The sequence below is a fragment of the Ceratotherium simum genome, chromosome 12 (assembly GCF_057802395.1).
Source record: "Ceratotherium simum simum isolate JZ-2026a chromosome 12, ASM5780239v1, whole genome shotgun sequence".
Taxonomy (NCBI): Eukaryota; Metazoa; Chordata; class Mammalia; order Perissodactyla; family Rhinocerotidae; genus Ceratotherium; species Ceratotherium simum.
The window spans coordinates 17,846,994-17,860,485 of NC_141911.1; the positions used below are offsets into that span (position 1 = coordinate 17,846,994).

Below are 13,492 nucleotides of genomic sequence, written 5' to 3' on the forward strand. Positions count from 1 at the left end.
ATGATTTTTAGTGAATTCACAGAGTGTGCAACCATCACCACAAGCAATTTTAGAACATTTTCATCACCTCCCAAAAAAATCTTTTTCCCATTAGCATTCATCCCCCATTCTTTCCCCACCCCTATAGCCCTAGGCAACTGCAAATCTACTTCTCTCTATAGGTTACTTATTCTGGGCATTTTCTATAAATGTATCATACAATATGTGGTTTTCTGTGACTGGCTTCTTTTACTTAGCGTAATGTTTTCAAGGTTGTAACATGTATCCATATTGTAGCATGTCTCAGTATTTCATTTCTTTTTATTGCCAAATATTCCTTTGTATGGAAGGAAGACATATTTTTACAAAGCTCTTGGGTAACATTCCCCAATAGTTTAAATTCTATATACACAGAACATACTTTGAAATGTTAGCTGTGTGTTTGTAATACAATAAAGAGCATTACCTACAATTGTATTTTTTTTTTCTGGTACTTCAGTAATAGTGCCCCCAGAGCTCTCTCTATCTATTAGTGGTGGCAAAATCATTTTAGTGGGTGAAGAACAGGGACTTGGTTTTTTTTTTTTTCAAAGTAATAGATGGAAAGTAACAGACTCTACTACACATAGTAAAGGTATTTTATGGAACTTGGGGGGGGGGGGTGTGTATCTTTATTGGGTCTGGATATGAGGTATATTTCTTACTTTGGGATACTTTTAGAAAAAGTTTGAAAGCTACTGTTCTTTAAATATTTCAGCATTATAGTCATCTCAACCCTACTGTCTTTTCTGCAGTTAAGTGGTGAGATGTATGGTTAGCTTAAGTAAGAGTTGAATTGAAATAACTAACCAAAGTTAGATGTTAGGAATTAATAATGCAGTGAGGGGGTGGGATGGTTCTGGGAACCTACTGCTTGTGTCATTTTGTCAGGAAGTAAACTTACTATTTAGTTAAGCATGGTGTGAGATTTAGTGTGTAGCTTTGAGTTAAAACATATTGTATCAATAAAATGGATTTGGTTTATGATGGTCATTTAATTAAAATGCCAAAGCACATTATAAGAGAATCATCATTCTCATTTTATGAGTTTATCAACCCTTTGGATGGGGTTACACATTCTAAATATCATTTTATTGTGCTCATATTAAATAATGTTTTCATTAAAATAAATTAGTTGCATTTCATAAGGAGGAAATTGTTTAAATTATATATCATTTAGCTCTCTAAAGGAAGCAAAAACTTTAAATATTTTTTTGAATTTTTTTTAGTAAAAGTAAACTTTTGTGTGCCTTTCTAGTTCTGTTTTATGTATTGTGAGGAATATAATATTTTAACAATGATATATTTCTGAAATTAATTTTATTTCATATTGATTTGAGGGTCATATTTATTTTATAATATTCTGAATTTGCTTTTAGAATTTTAGTGCTTATCTGTTACAGTCATTTTACAAGATTCAGAAAATTGAAGCAATGAGTGGTATATGAAAGTAACTTCATAACGTTGACTTCTGCTAAAATACAGCTGCTATTAAAATGAAATTGTTAGCAGAGACAATTTTAATGATTTAATCAAATGCTGAATTATTTTAATAATAATGTGAATGACACATTGAAGTAATTTTTTAAAGTAGCGTCTGCTTTCCTTTGTATTGAAACCCAAAATAGGTAAATAATTTTGTGCAGTTTTCCTTTCTATATTCATTTTTTTCTAAGGTAGCTGAAAAATGTAAAAACTGGTGCATGATACATAACTTAGAGTTTCCTGCAAATACTTGTAATCTTTTTTGATATGTAGAATTATACTTTGAATTATTTGAAAAATTGATCATACAGTTGACTTAACCTTGATTACAAAATCTGAGTAGTTATCACAGGATGAAAAAGAAAAGAAAATCATGGGTCAATTACACTTATGAGCATACATGCAGAAATCCTAAAAAACGTTTTTTAAAAAAGGTAAATCAAATCAAGCAATTTATCAAAAGAATAATTTAATAATTATCAAATAAGATTCACTTCAGAAATACCAGGGATGGTTCAATAGTAGGAAACTACTGTAATTTCACTGCATTGGCAGATTAGAAGAGAAACACCATATGTAAATTATCTCAGTAGATGCTGAAAGTTCAGTAAAATTTAACATTTTTGTTTTAAAAACTTCTTTGGTTGTATACATTAAATATGTACAACTTTTTGTATGTCAGTCATACCTCAATAAAGTAGTTTAAAAAACTTCTTTGATTCAAGAAATAGAAGGGAAAGTTCTTAACTTGATACAGTTATATATATACCAGAAACCTCTGTCAGGCATTATACATAAGATGAATAGTTGGAACCATTACCATTAAAGTCAGGAGCAAGACAAGGATGTTTGCCATGATTGCTGTTGTTTAATATTATGCCAGAAGTCCTAGCAAATGCAATTAAAAAGCAAAAGAAATAAGAAACATAAATATTTGGAGAGAAGAGAAAACGTAGACATTGTTTACAGATTATATGATTACCTACCTAGAAAATCCTAGTGAAGCAGCAGAAAACTATTAGTGAATTCAGTAACGTGACCTGATAGAAGTTCAACATGCAAAAATGAATAAGCAGTTAGAAAATGAAATGGAAAGAAATAGTGACAAACTCTCTCAAATACTTTAGGATAGACCTAATGAGGAAAGTAGAAGATAACTGTGCAAGAAAGGAATCAACATCAACGTAATAATATGTATCAGCAAAGAAAACAAATGTAGATACAAACAATAACATAGATGAATCCTGAAAACAATATTGAGCAACTAAGCAGGATACAAAAGAATATATATTGTATAATTCCATTAATATAAAACTCAGAAACAGGAAAAAAACTGGACTGTATTGTTTAGGAAGGCATATATAAGTGGCATAACAATAAAGAAAAGCCAGATGATAAAGACGAAAGTCAGGATGGTGGTTACCTCTGTGGTGAGGTAGGGCTTGTGGAAGGGCAGGTGGAGGGCTTCCGGGTGTTGGCAATATTCTGTCTCTTGACTTGAGTGGTAGTTACATGGGTGTTTCCTTTATTTTTGCTAACCTCTGTGTCTTTTACCTACTTTTCTATAGGTGACTTGATTTCACAATAAAAAAAGAAAAAAGGAAAAGAGGAGATGGATAAGTGGGACAGAATAGAGAATTCCAGGAACTGACCCATATGTGTGTGAATTTGTTATGTGATTAATGAGTCATTTCAAATCAGTAGGGGAAAAGGTGTATCAGCCAATGAATGTTTATGAGATAATTGGATTTTCTAGAGGAAAAAAATTAGATTCCTAACTCTGTGAACAAAAGTTTATTCCGACAGATCTAGAAACAAAAATCTAACTGTAAATATTTAAAAATCTAAATATAAATTAAAGATTTAATATAAAAATGAAACTAAGTGGCAGAAGCAAGTATAATATTGAGATCTAGAATGTCTTCCTTAGCAAAACAGTATATGTGGATATCATAAAGGAAAAGATTGGCAGATTTAACTACATATAAATTACAAATTTTTGTGCAGTGAAAGGTATAATAAACAACAACTAAAAGAATGGGAAAAAAATATTTGTAACATCTGTAATAGTCTTATTTTCCATAATATACAAAGAGCTCCTAAAATTGAAAAACCCCGAAATTAGATGAACAATTAGTATATAAAAGAAGAAATGTAAATATCTAATATCCTGGAAAATATTCTCAGCCTTTCCAAAAAGCAGAAATTCAAGATAGATTGATAATATTCAATATTTGTGACATTGTGGGGAAATGAGTTCTTTGGTGGGAGTAAAATTTGATGCAGCCTTTTGGGAGGGCAATTTTTCTCAACATTTATGTTTTTACTCTATAATTACTCTATAATTTAAAAAATTGCCCTTCTCGGGGGGCTGGCCCAGTGGCGTAGCAGTTAAATTCACTTTTGGCTTTGGCAGCCCGGGGTTTGCGGGTTTGAATCCAAGGCACGCACCGACGCATCACTTGTCAAGCTATGCTCTGGCGACGCCCCATATGAAGTAGAGGAAGATGGGCACGGATATTAGCCCAGGGCCAATCTTCCTCAGCAAAAAGAGGAGGATTGGCATCGGATGTTATAGCTCAGGGCTAATATTCCTCACCAGAAAAAAAAAAATTGCCCTTCTGAAATACTTGCATATGGCTTTTCTCAACATTTATGTTTTTATTCTATAATTCCATGTTTAAAAAAGTTGCCCTTCTGAAATACTTGCATATGGCACAAAGATGTATGTACAAGGAAGTTCTTTATAGCTTATACGGTAGGAAAAAATTTGGAACCAACCCTATGCCTATCCCTAGAGGAATGGATAAATAAATTATATCCATAGTATGGAATATTGCCATTGTTAATTTGCTTACCATGATGTGGAAATGTCAAGAAATATTGTTAATAGTAAAAAGCATTTTTCCATTTAGTAACACATTGTTATTACATTGATATAAAAAGCATAAAAAACTAAGATTCTCTGCCTGTATATGGTTATGGATGTATTTAAGTGCGTAAAACAATGGAAGGATACTCATGAAAATATTAATAATGGTTACCTCTGGAGATGAAGTAGACTAACTTTTTAGTCTTGTTTGAATTCTATATAGTGAACATATACTGTGTAACTAATTTTTTTTTTTTTTATAAAAACTTATCTCTTCAATGTTGGGCTTTCTAAATGACATTGTATTTTCATAATAGAAAACTTAAGACTAGCCTCTGTATCTCAGGACAAAACTTTTTACCTGGTAATGGAGCAAGAACCCTTTTCCACAGTTTCTTTGAATCTAATGTTTCTTTTTGTTTAACAAACAGCGTATCAAACACTACAGTGGTTCTTTGTTTTTAGGGATAATATATTTAGAAAGAGAGTTATGGCAGTATTGGCTTTACCTTCTTTCTTATTTTAAATTTCCATGAGTTTGAATTTTTTAATTGGGTATCTCAAAATTCTTATCTAATTTGTAGTTTTACTTTTTGTCCAGGCCCATCAAACTCCAGTGAAGAAAGTGAATCCTGGAGAAGAAAGGAGGAAAATGTTTGAGGTATAAAGACATCTGTCTGCTTATTTTAAAGCTTTGCAAAAATAATTATTAAAAAAAGAAACAAAATCTTATATATAAAACCTCCAAACCTTTCCTCCTTATTTCTTTCAAACAAATACCTCTAACATTTCTCTTTTTTTTTTAACCTCCCTGAGTCTACCATTGGTGTACTAACTTTCCTGATGAAAATAGAAAAAGTAGGAATTATTGTTGATAAAAATGTTTTTCTTTTTTTTTTTTTAAGGAAGCAGCAAGAAAGAGAAAATTGGAATTGATTGAAAAAGAAAAGAAACAAAAAGATCAGGTAGTTTTTGCTCTTATTTTTCTTCCCTTGCCAAGTTGTTAGTAATAGTTTCAAGAGTTCTAAGAAGTTTGTCTTTAAAATTGTTACAGATTAGTTTAATGAAGGCTGAACAGATGAAAAGGCAAGAAAAGGAAAAGGTAAGAGGATAATCCATTTTTCCATGCTACATTCCACCCCTCTTCACACACATACTTTTTTTTTTTAAAGAAATACATTGATTTCCATTTTATTACTAAATGTATTTCATGTGTTTTGTAATAATACTTGAAATGGTGTTTTGTTTGTTTCTTTCTTTCCCCCAAAAGTTGGAGAGAATAAATAGGGCCAGGGAACAAGGATGGAGAAATGTGCTAAGTGCTGGTGGAAGTGGTGAAGTAAAGGTAGGCATTTGATACCAATATAGCAGTAATATAGCAATATTACTAGCAGTGATATAGTAATATAGTAATAGTAGTAATATAGTCATATAGTCATATAGTCATATTACTGCTATTTTTCCTCCAGTTTCAACTTGCTTTTTAAAATATATATATAAATGCCTTTTTTTTAGTGTAATTTACTTTTTACCTAGAATTCTTTAGCATCTATTAAGAATTCTTAGTTTTCCTGCATGTATTTGGTACTTAACGTGATAACTAATATGTGACACTGTTAAAATTGCTTAAAAAGTTTGATGTGAAGGCTGTGATACATTAGTCCTGCAAGAGGAATCTTGTTAAAATCAAATACAGTTTGTCACATCTCGGCCTAAAATCCTTCTGAAGCTTCATGTAGACTTTAAGTTTTCAGAAGACCCTTATTAATCTGCCCCTGCCAATCTCCCCAAGCTCATCTCCATCTATTCCCTAGCACGCACTGTATGCTCTAGTCATTCGGAACTAAAGACCATACCTGTAGTTTCCTTACTGTGTGTAGCCTGCTGAATCTCTGTCTTTGCTCTTGTGTTTCTCTTTACTTGATAGCACCCCTCTCTTCCTCCTCACTCTCACTCCTACCTCAAACCATTTACCTAGATAACAAAATACCTAGCTAACCATTTACCTAGATATATTAATTCAAACATTTCCTTTGGGTATATCCAGACTATATAATCTTGGTCAAGTTACTTAACTTCTCTGAGCCTTAACTTCTTCATTTTTTAAAAAAAAGAAAAATTTCAAGAACAGTGCCCGGAGCTTGTCTAACAAGGGCTCATCTGTTAACTTACTGTTCCTTTGTTTGTTCTGCCTGTCTGAATCTTGCATTTCCTCTTTTGCTCTTGTAGCATCCTTTACATATCTGTGGTAGGCCCAATTCTAAGATGGTCTCCCCAATTCCTGACCCCTGGTATACACACCTTGCTTATTCCCTCCCCTTGAGTGTGAGAGGAACCTGTGAATATGTTGGTATAGTAGCTCCCTTGATTAGGTCATGTTATATGGCATATGGTGATGGGGTAGTCACTCTTGGATTACGTTAACGTTTTATGAGACTCCTCATAGCAGACTGGAAGGGGAGAAGTGTCAAAGAGATGTGCTTCTGCTGGTCTGGAAAAAAACAAACATTCACATGGCAAGGAAGTATAGGTGGCCTCTAGGAGTTAATCTTGGTCTCTGGCCAACAATAAGCAAGAAAGTGGTGACCTTAGCCAATACAGACACAAGGAAATGAATTCTGCCAAGAACCTGTGAGCTTGGAAGAGGATTCTGAGCATCAGATGAGAATTGCAGCCCTGGCTGACACTTTGATTTTTGCCTGGTGAGATCCTGAGTAGAGGACCCAGCTAACTGTACCCAGACTCCTCAGCCAGGGGAACTGTGAGATAAGAAATAGGTGTTGTCTTAAGCTGCTAAATTTGTTGTAATTTATTACACAGCAATAAAAAATGAATACACTATTATTCCTCTGTATTATAATTTTAATTTGTATCATCCAATCAGCTGTTAGTCAGCTTGTCTTTAAACTATGAATTCCCCTGACCTATGCTCATTAAACTTAATATTTAGGTGCCCATTAGGTGTTTGTCAAATTGAATTGATTACCATTCTCACTTGTTTCTTTTCCCCAAAAGTCGTAATTTGAATACAAGTTTGTTTTGCCTGTTTTATGTAGACATACATGTTCTGTCCTGGCTTTCTTGATTTGTTTTTCAGTCTCTTGAGATGCACAAGTTTTTCGTATTACATGTCAATAATTCAGTAAGTTACTCTTTCTAATTCTGTGTTAGTGTAGACTTACACAGTTTTTAGTAGTACAATTTTTTTTTAAAATCATACTTCACTATTTTTGTACTGTACTATCTACTTTACTATGAAGTAGAACTTAGTACCTCCTAAATGATAAGGAATGACTCAGAATTTGGCCCATTCTAAAACAACTAACCCCATATCTTGTCAGATTGGCAAGTAAAAACCTGCTGAAGTGTAGGCCCTCAGATCTTGTCAAGCATTTTGTGTCGAGTCCATGATTAGTGTTGAGAATTTGACTTTTTCTCTTGCTTTGCAAATAGCTTCTTCTGTGCAATGAAATCTTTTTTTCCTGTAATGTCTAAAGCTGTATTTAATCCTAAAGTCTGGTTTTATCAATATTGTTTGATAACTAATTGAGACAATTTTTCAACAGTGTTAGATACCATGTGCTTAATGGATTTCTGCTTCCCTTTATAAATTTCTGTAATGCTTTCATTGAGGACTAATAAAGCAATTTATTTTCCGTGACTTAAAGCAAATTCTGTGTTAGTTTCTGTACTTATTGCCCATGGGGTTTGAAATATTTAACTTCTTAGGCTGTTTGATTTCCATACAGTTGATAAGGACCTGGAGGCTCAATATAATGTGAATCAAATTAAGGAAATCCCCAAAATAAAGATAAAACTAAACATTAAGGGAAATATTTCAAAATCAATACTATTATTATATACCTCTAAATATTAAGATATCCTTCACAGTATAATCAACAGTCTTTGATTATTTAGTATTTGCAAAACCTGGGACTTTTTTGCTTTATCCATTTTTGATGTATTTCTTATAAATGTGTGTTTTTAGAAAAATTATGAAATATTCCACACACAGTTTGATTACATGGTATCATAATATGTAAGACGTGTATCTGTTGTTGAAAAATATGTGGGAATACTATTCAGCAGTAAAAAGGAATAGCTTGTTAATACATGCAACATGGATCAATCAAAAATGTTATAGTGAGTGAAAGAAGCCCGACACAAGAGTATATGTTGTATGATTCCATTTATATGAAATTAATAAAAAAGACAAATCCAATCTGTATGACAGACAGATCAGTGGTTGCTGTTGTGCAGGGGGCATAGGCTGTAAAGGAACATGAGGGAAGTTTTTGGTGTGATGGATATGTTTTTGATTGTGGTGGTGGTTACAAGAGTGTAGATATTTGTCAAAACATCAATTTATGCTTGTAATTGGTGCATGAGGTGATTTTAAAAGATCATATTGCTTCAGTACTCTAGTATTTTCAACATTATTTTGAGTTTGGGCATCTTTAGAGTTGTTTACATACTTTTGTTTTTGCTAAAAAGAAACATTAGAACACTCAAATTCAAGTTAAGATAATATTAGCAACAGACTAAACTCAAAGAGTAACGAATCTCATAGGAGATGTGACCACCTTTTACCAGAATTCTGATTCTGATTCTTGCCTTGAAATGTACATTTGAAGGTGCATGTGAGGATTTCCTTGATGGAGTTTCCTGCCTAATTAGTTAGTAGTTTTTCTAGCAATAATTTCTAGGCATATAATGCTAGAATAATTTCTGATTTCTAGCAACTTTCATCTCTTGCTATTCAAATATATTTAATCGGTTATCTGTGTTTATCTTGATCTGATTTTTTAAAAATCATGCTTTCTTACAACATTGTGTGCAACTTACTGTGTCACGATGTTAACAAATTTTATCTCATCGGGTACACTGAAATTCCTTTTATTTGATTCTAATATTTTTCTTTGGGTCTTTTCTTAGCCAGACTTCTTTAAGATGTTATCACTTGGAAGCACTTCTTCCTTTACTGTCAGTATGCTAGCTTCTGTTCTCATCACTTCACAAAAAAGGGTTTTTTTTAAACGCTACCACTCAACTTCAGTCACATCAGTTTGTCTTATTTTCAGTGCTGTTGCCCTCAGCATTTGAAGTTATTGATTTCCTCTTCTCAATGAAATTCTTCCACCATGACTGTAACATACACTTATTTACTTTGAACTCTTATCCTTTTCTGACATCTCTATTTTCTAACCATGAGTTTTCCATGTGCTTGAGTTTTTATATCTCTGAGGAAGGATGCGTCCTTATGTCTTGGCTTTTATCCTTTTCATTCGTGCAGGGAATCCACAACTCCCTTCATCATGTACTTTTTTGTTGATTGCCTTTCTTTACTTCTTAGCTTCTTGGCTTGGTGTCAATGTTACAAGCCTTCTGATTAGTTCCTCTACCTTGTTCTTTCTCTTATTCCTGCATAATTGGATCTTCTTAAGAACTGTTTCAGAATGCTACTTCTGCTAGAAAGTTTATAAATGCTTTCTGTTGTTTATTATGTGAACGTAAATACCAAGGTAGATAGCAGTTAGCTGTACCAACCTTTTATGACCAAGCTTAATGCTCTCTATTTGCCTTCCTTCTAATGATATTTGTCTTCACACTTCCTTCCTCTACTGCCAACACCCAAATATATATATACAGTGCTTATTTTTACGTTAATACCTTGGCTCATATTTAATCATTTAATCTCTCTTAATTACATTGCTTTCAAGGCTGGGTTGAACAATGTTTTTCTCCAGTGCTGTTTTATTTTTTGAGATTTTTACTTCTGATAGTTTTTTCTATTTTGTTAATTTGCTCAGTACTTACTACTTTATAGTATGCCTGTTACCATTCACTTATCACAGGCATGAAGTGGTTTTCTAGTTTTGTGCTTTGTTTCCCAACTTGTTTGGAAACTACTTAAGGATAGATATGATGTTTTGCTTCTTTTGTTTACACCTAGACTGTTTCAGTGGTATTTATATCGTCATTGCTTGTTGAATTGAAGGATTTGGAGTATATTAAATGCCATATGCAAATATTTTTGTTAAATATAATTTTGAATATTAGAAAAGCAGGCTCTGCTTTACTTATAAGCTATACATACTGAACCAATAGAATGGGATCACATAAAATGTATACTACAAACTTGTTTCAAAATTTGTTAATTAAGACCAGATTTTTCCATGTTTACATGAATTTAGTGACATTTTATATTTTTGTTATATTAAATTATACTTTGTTGTTAGTATCAAAGTATACTACTATTTGATTGTTAATGGTTATAATATAGTAGGAAAACATTTTGCTTTAGTTATTTGTCTATTAATATATTCAAATTAGGTAATTCCTTTTTAAAAGTCAAGTGTTGAAATTTTTTCTTTTGAGGATAGTACGGGCCTTTTAGGCCTCATGAGATAAACATGTGAGAGCTCTTTGTTTAATTCCTAGGCTCCCTTTTTTGTCAGTGGAGGGACTGTGGCCCCATCATCTTTTTCTTCTCGAGGACAGTATGAACATTATCATGCTATTTTTGATCAAATGCAGCAACAAAGAGCAGAAAATAATGAAGCTAAATGGAAAGGAGAGATACATGGCCGAAGGCTCCCAGAAAGGTATGGCTATGTTCTGTAGAAGTTGCTTATGCTTTGCTTCAGAGAAAGTAATGAAAGTCATTGTGCATATTTATCTACATTGGAATTCCACCTGGAATACAGCCAGGATTTCCTAATGGGGCTGCAGGTCGTAACCATTTCCCTGATGCTGATGCTATTAGAAAAACTTTGAAAAGATTGAAGGCAGTGTCTAAACAAGCCAATGCAAACAGCTTTAACTGTGATGATCTATAAATGCGTCCTTGTGTGTAGTTCTGTCTTATGTCATGTATAGCTCACTACCTACACTTTGTGGATGTTTTCTCCATTGATTGCATGGAATATCTTTTGCCTCTGGATGCCATAATTTTTTCAGGTGTAAATTTGGCCCTTGATTATATGTGGCAAACTTATAGCTCTTCAGTTCAGCCTAATTTTTGTAGCTTATTTATATGTTACAGGCTGAACATACTGATTAAAGGAACATCTGATAACTTTGACCCAACATATGGTTGTAATAACTTTATCCAATTGCTTTAAATAAATCAGAATGTATTTAAATGGAATCACACTTTCTGTAAAACTCCAAAGCACGCTTTCTTGTCTTCGTTTTCCTCGTCACTTAGAACTCTGCTTTCTCTTTGTTGTTTTGCGTGTTTTCTCTTCACATTCATCTCTAATTTGTGGCTATGATCCTGTTCATGAGATTTTTCCTCTTCTTTCATTGAATTAATTTAATATAGTAGCAGTCAATAGTTTTCATTTTCATAGCTCCTTTGTTCTTAAGTATGCGTACATGTTTTCTTAGACGTTTCCATTTCTTATATAAAACATTCTGTTTAAGGAAGAGCAGATATCATTTTGTGAAAATTTAGTTACATTGCCCTTGTCATTTTAAGGAGAATCCTTTTGAGTATAATAAAAATCTTTATGATCCTCCCTAATTATAAAAGATGATTAAATGTAGTTGAGCAGAGGTAGATAATTGAGGTAAATATAAATTAACATTATGACTATATATACAGTAGCCTGAAGTGTTAAGCTAATTGTAGATTCTCTCCATTTTTGAGAGACACACATATGCATATTTTTTATTAAATGGCAAAGCAAATTTTGTGTATGTATTTTATGTTCTGGTGTTGTTGATCTTTCTAGTATATAATTTGTTTGGATTTATTTTATTTTAATCACATCTTCTAAAATAAATATGTATAGTCTAGAGAAAATAGGGAAAACTATGTTATGCTTCTTCACACTGTTCATCTTCCAGAATATTTCTTGGTTCTTCACAGAGTGACAAATAATGGATTACACTGGGCCACTTGCATCAAACTCCTATTATAACCTTGAAATGTTTGCATATATTTATACTGGAGTTTCAAATTGTCTTAAATGGCTGTGTGTTTCAGTTACCTCTTCTTCCACTGTACCACACCTTCCATTCAATCTTTGAGCATTAGATATAGTTTCATTATTTTAATTTTCAGTTTTTAAACCATTTGTGGATGTGAGATCATTTATCATTCCATTTGTATAAACTTTGGTGAGTTGAGCAGTACTCAAACCTATACCTTTTCTTATGTTACATTGAAGTTACTGCTTTTATTATTATTGATGATATTATTATATTATATTATTGTATTATTTATTGAACACTTATTATATACAAAGTTGTATTTATTCATCACAGCAACCCTTTGAATTAGATATTATTCTATTAATAGAGATGAAGTTAGGACTTACAGAGATTCAAAACTTGTTGCATTGTTAGGCAGCTAGTAACTGGTAGAACTGGGATTTAGACTAAGTCCATCTGACTGTAGACCTTAAACACTCTGTTATGAAGATTTCTCAGATTCTTTGGATTCTACTAGTGAACAGGCTAAAAAGCTATTGATTTAGTTTGTTATAAAATTTTAAAACATTGGGTACTTTAAAAACTAAACATGACACCATGACACCAAGTACTGAATGAACTTTCATATATATACTTATTGAATTTATTTTGATCTTATCTGAGGACATGGAAGATGAAGAATTAGTAGAAAACTGCCATCAAGTATCAATGTAATTTTCAAAAGGCAGATTCTATAAACTAGACTAGTTTTCTTCATGTTGATCCCAGGGAAGGTTAGAAGTAAGTCCTGCAAACATCTTAGGAGGAAGCAGTAGTCACTCTGATCAGTATAAATTCACAGAGAATAGATTATGTCAAATATATCTTCTATTCCTTTTTAGGGTTATAGGCTAGAAGTGTAGTTCTCAAACTGTGTACTGAGGCAACTTGAAGCATCACAGTGCCTTGGATGTTTTACAGTTTCGAGGGAGATGTGAGTGTATTTGTTGGACAAAGTGCAGACCACTACTATTAAGCAGTTTGGGCCTAACTAATCAATGAAACAGCTAGGTATTTCTGTTGGCCTAGAGGCATTGTGAAAAAATTACTTAGATACCTAGTATAGTATACAAACTTCAGCAATATTGTTGCCAGGGTGTCTCAATGTAGATTAGGTGAAAAAATACAAAGAAATAG

The 13,492-nt window shown here is 32.6% G+C and overlaps 1 protein-coding gene across 1 annotated transcript in view; it reads left to right on the forward strand.

Annotated features, from left to right (window-relative positions):
- The window catches only part of NEK1 (NIMA related kinase 1), a 179,826-nt gene that overhangs the window by 51,690 nt on the left and 114,644 nt on the right, over positions 1 to 13,492 (forward strand). Inside the window, exons 13-17 of the mRNA XM_087437435.1 lie at positions 4,977 to 5,036; positions 5,281 to 5,340; positions 5,430 to 5,477; positions 5,646 to 5,720; positions 10,817 to 10,980. Of these exons, the coding sequence (XP_087293561.1) occupies positions 4,977 to 5,036; positions 5,281 to 5,340; positions 5,430 to 5,477; positions 5,646 to 5,720; positions 10,817 to 10,980 (407 nt within the window). The remainder of the gene's footprint in view (positions 1 to 4,976; positions 5,037 to 5,280; positions 5,341 to 5,429; positions 5,478 to 5,645; positions 5,721 to 10,816; positions 10,981 to 13,492) is intronic.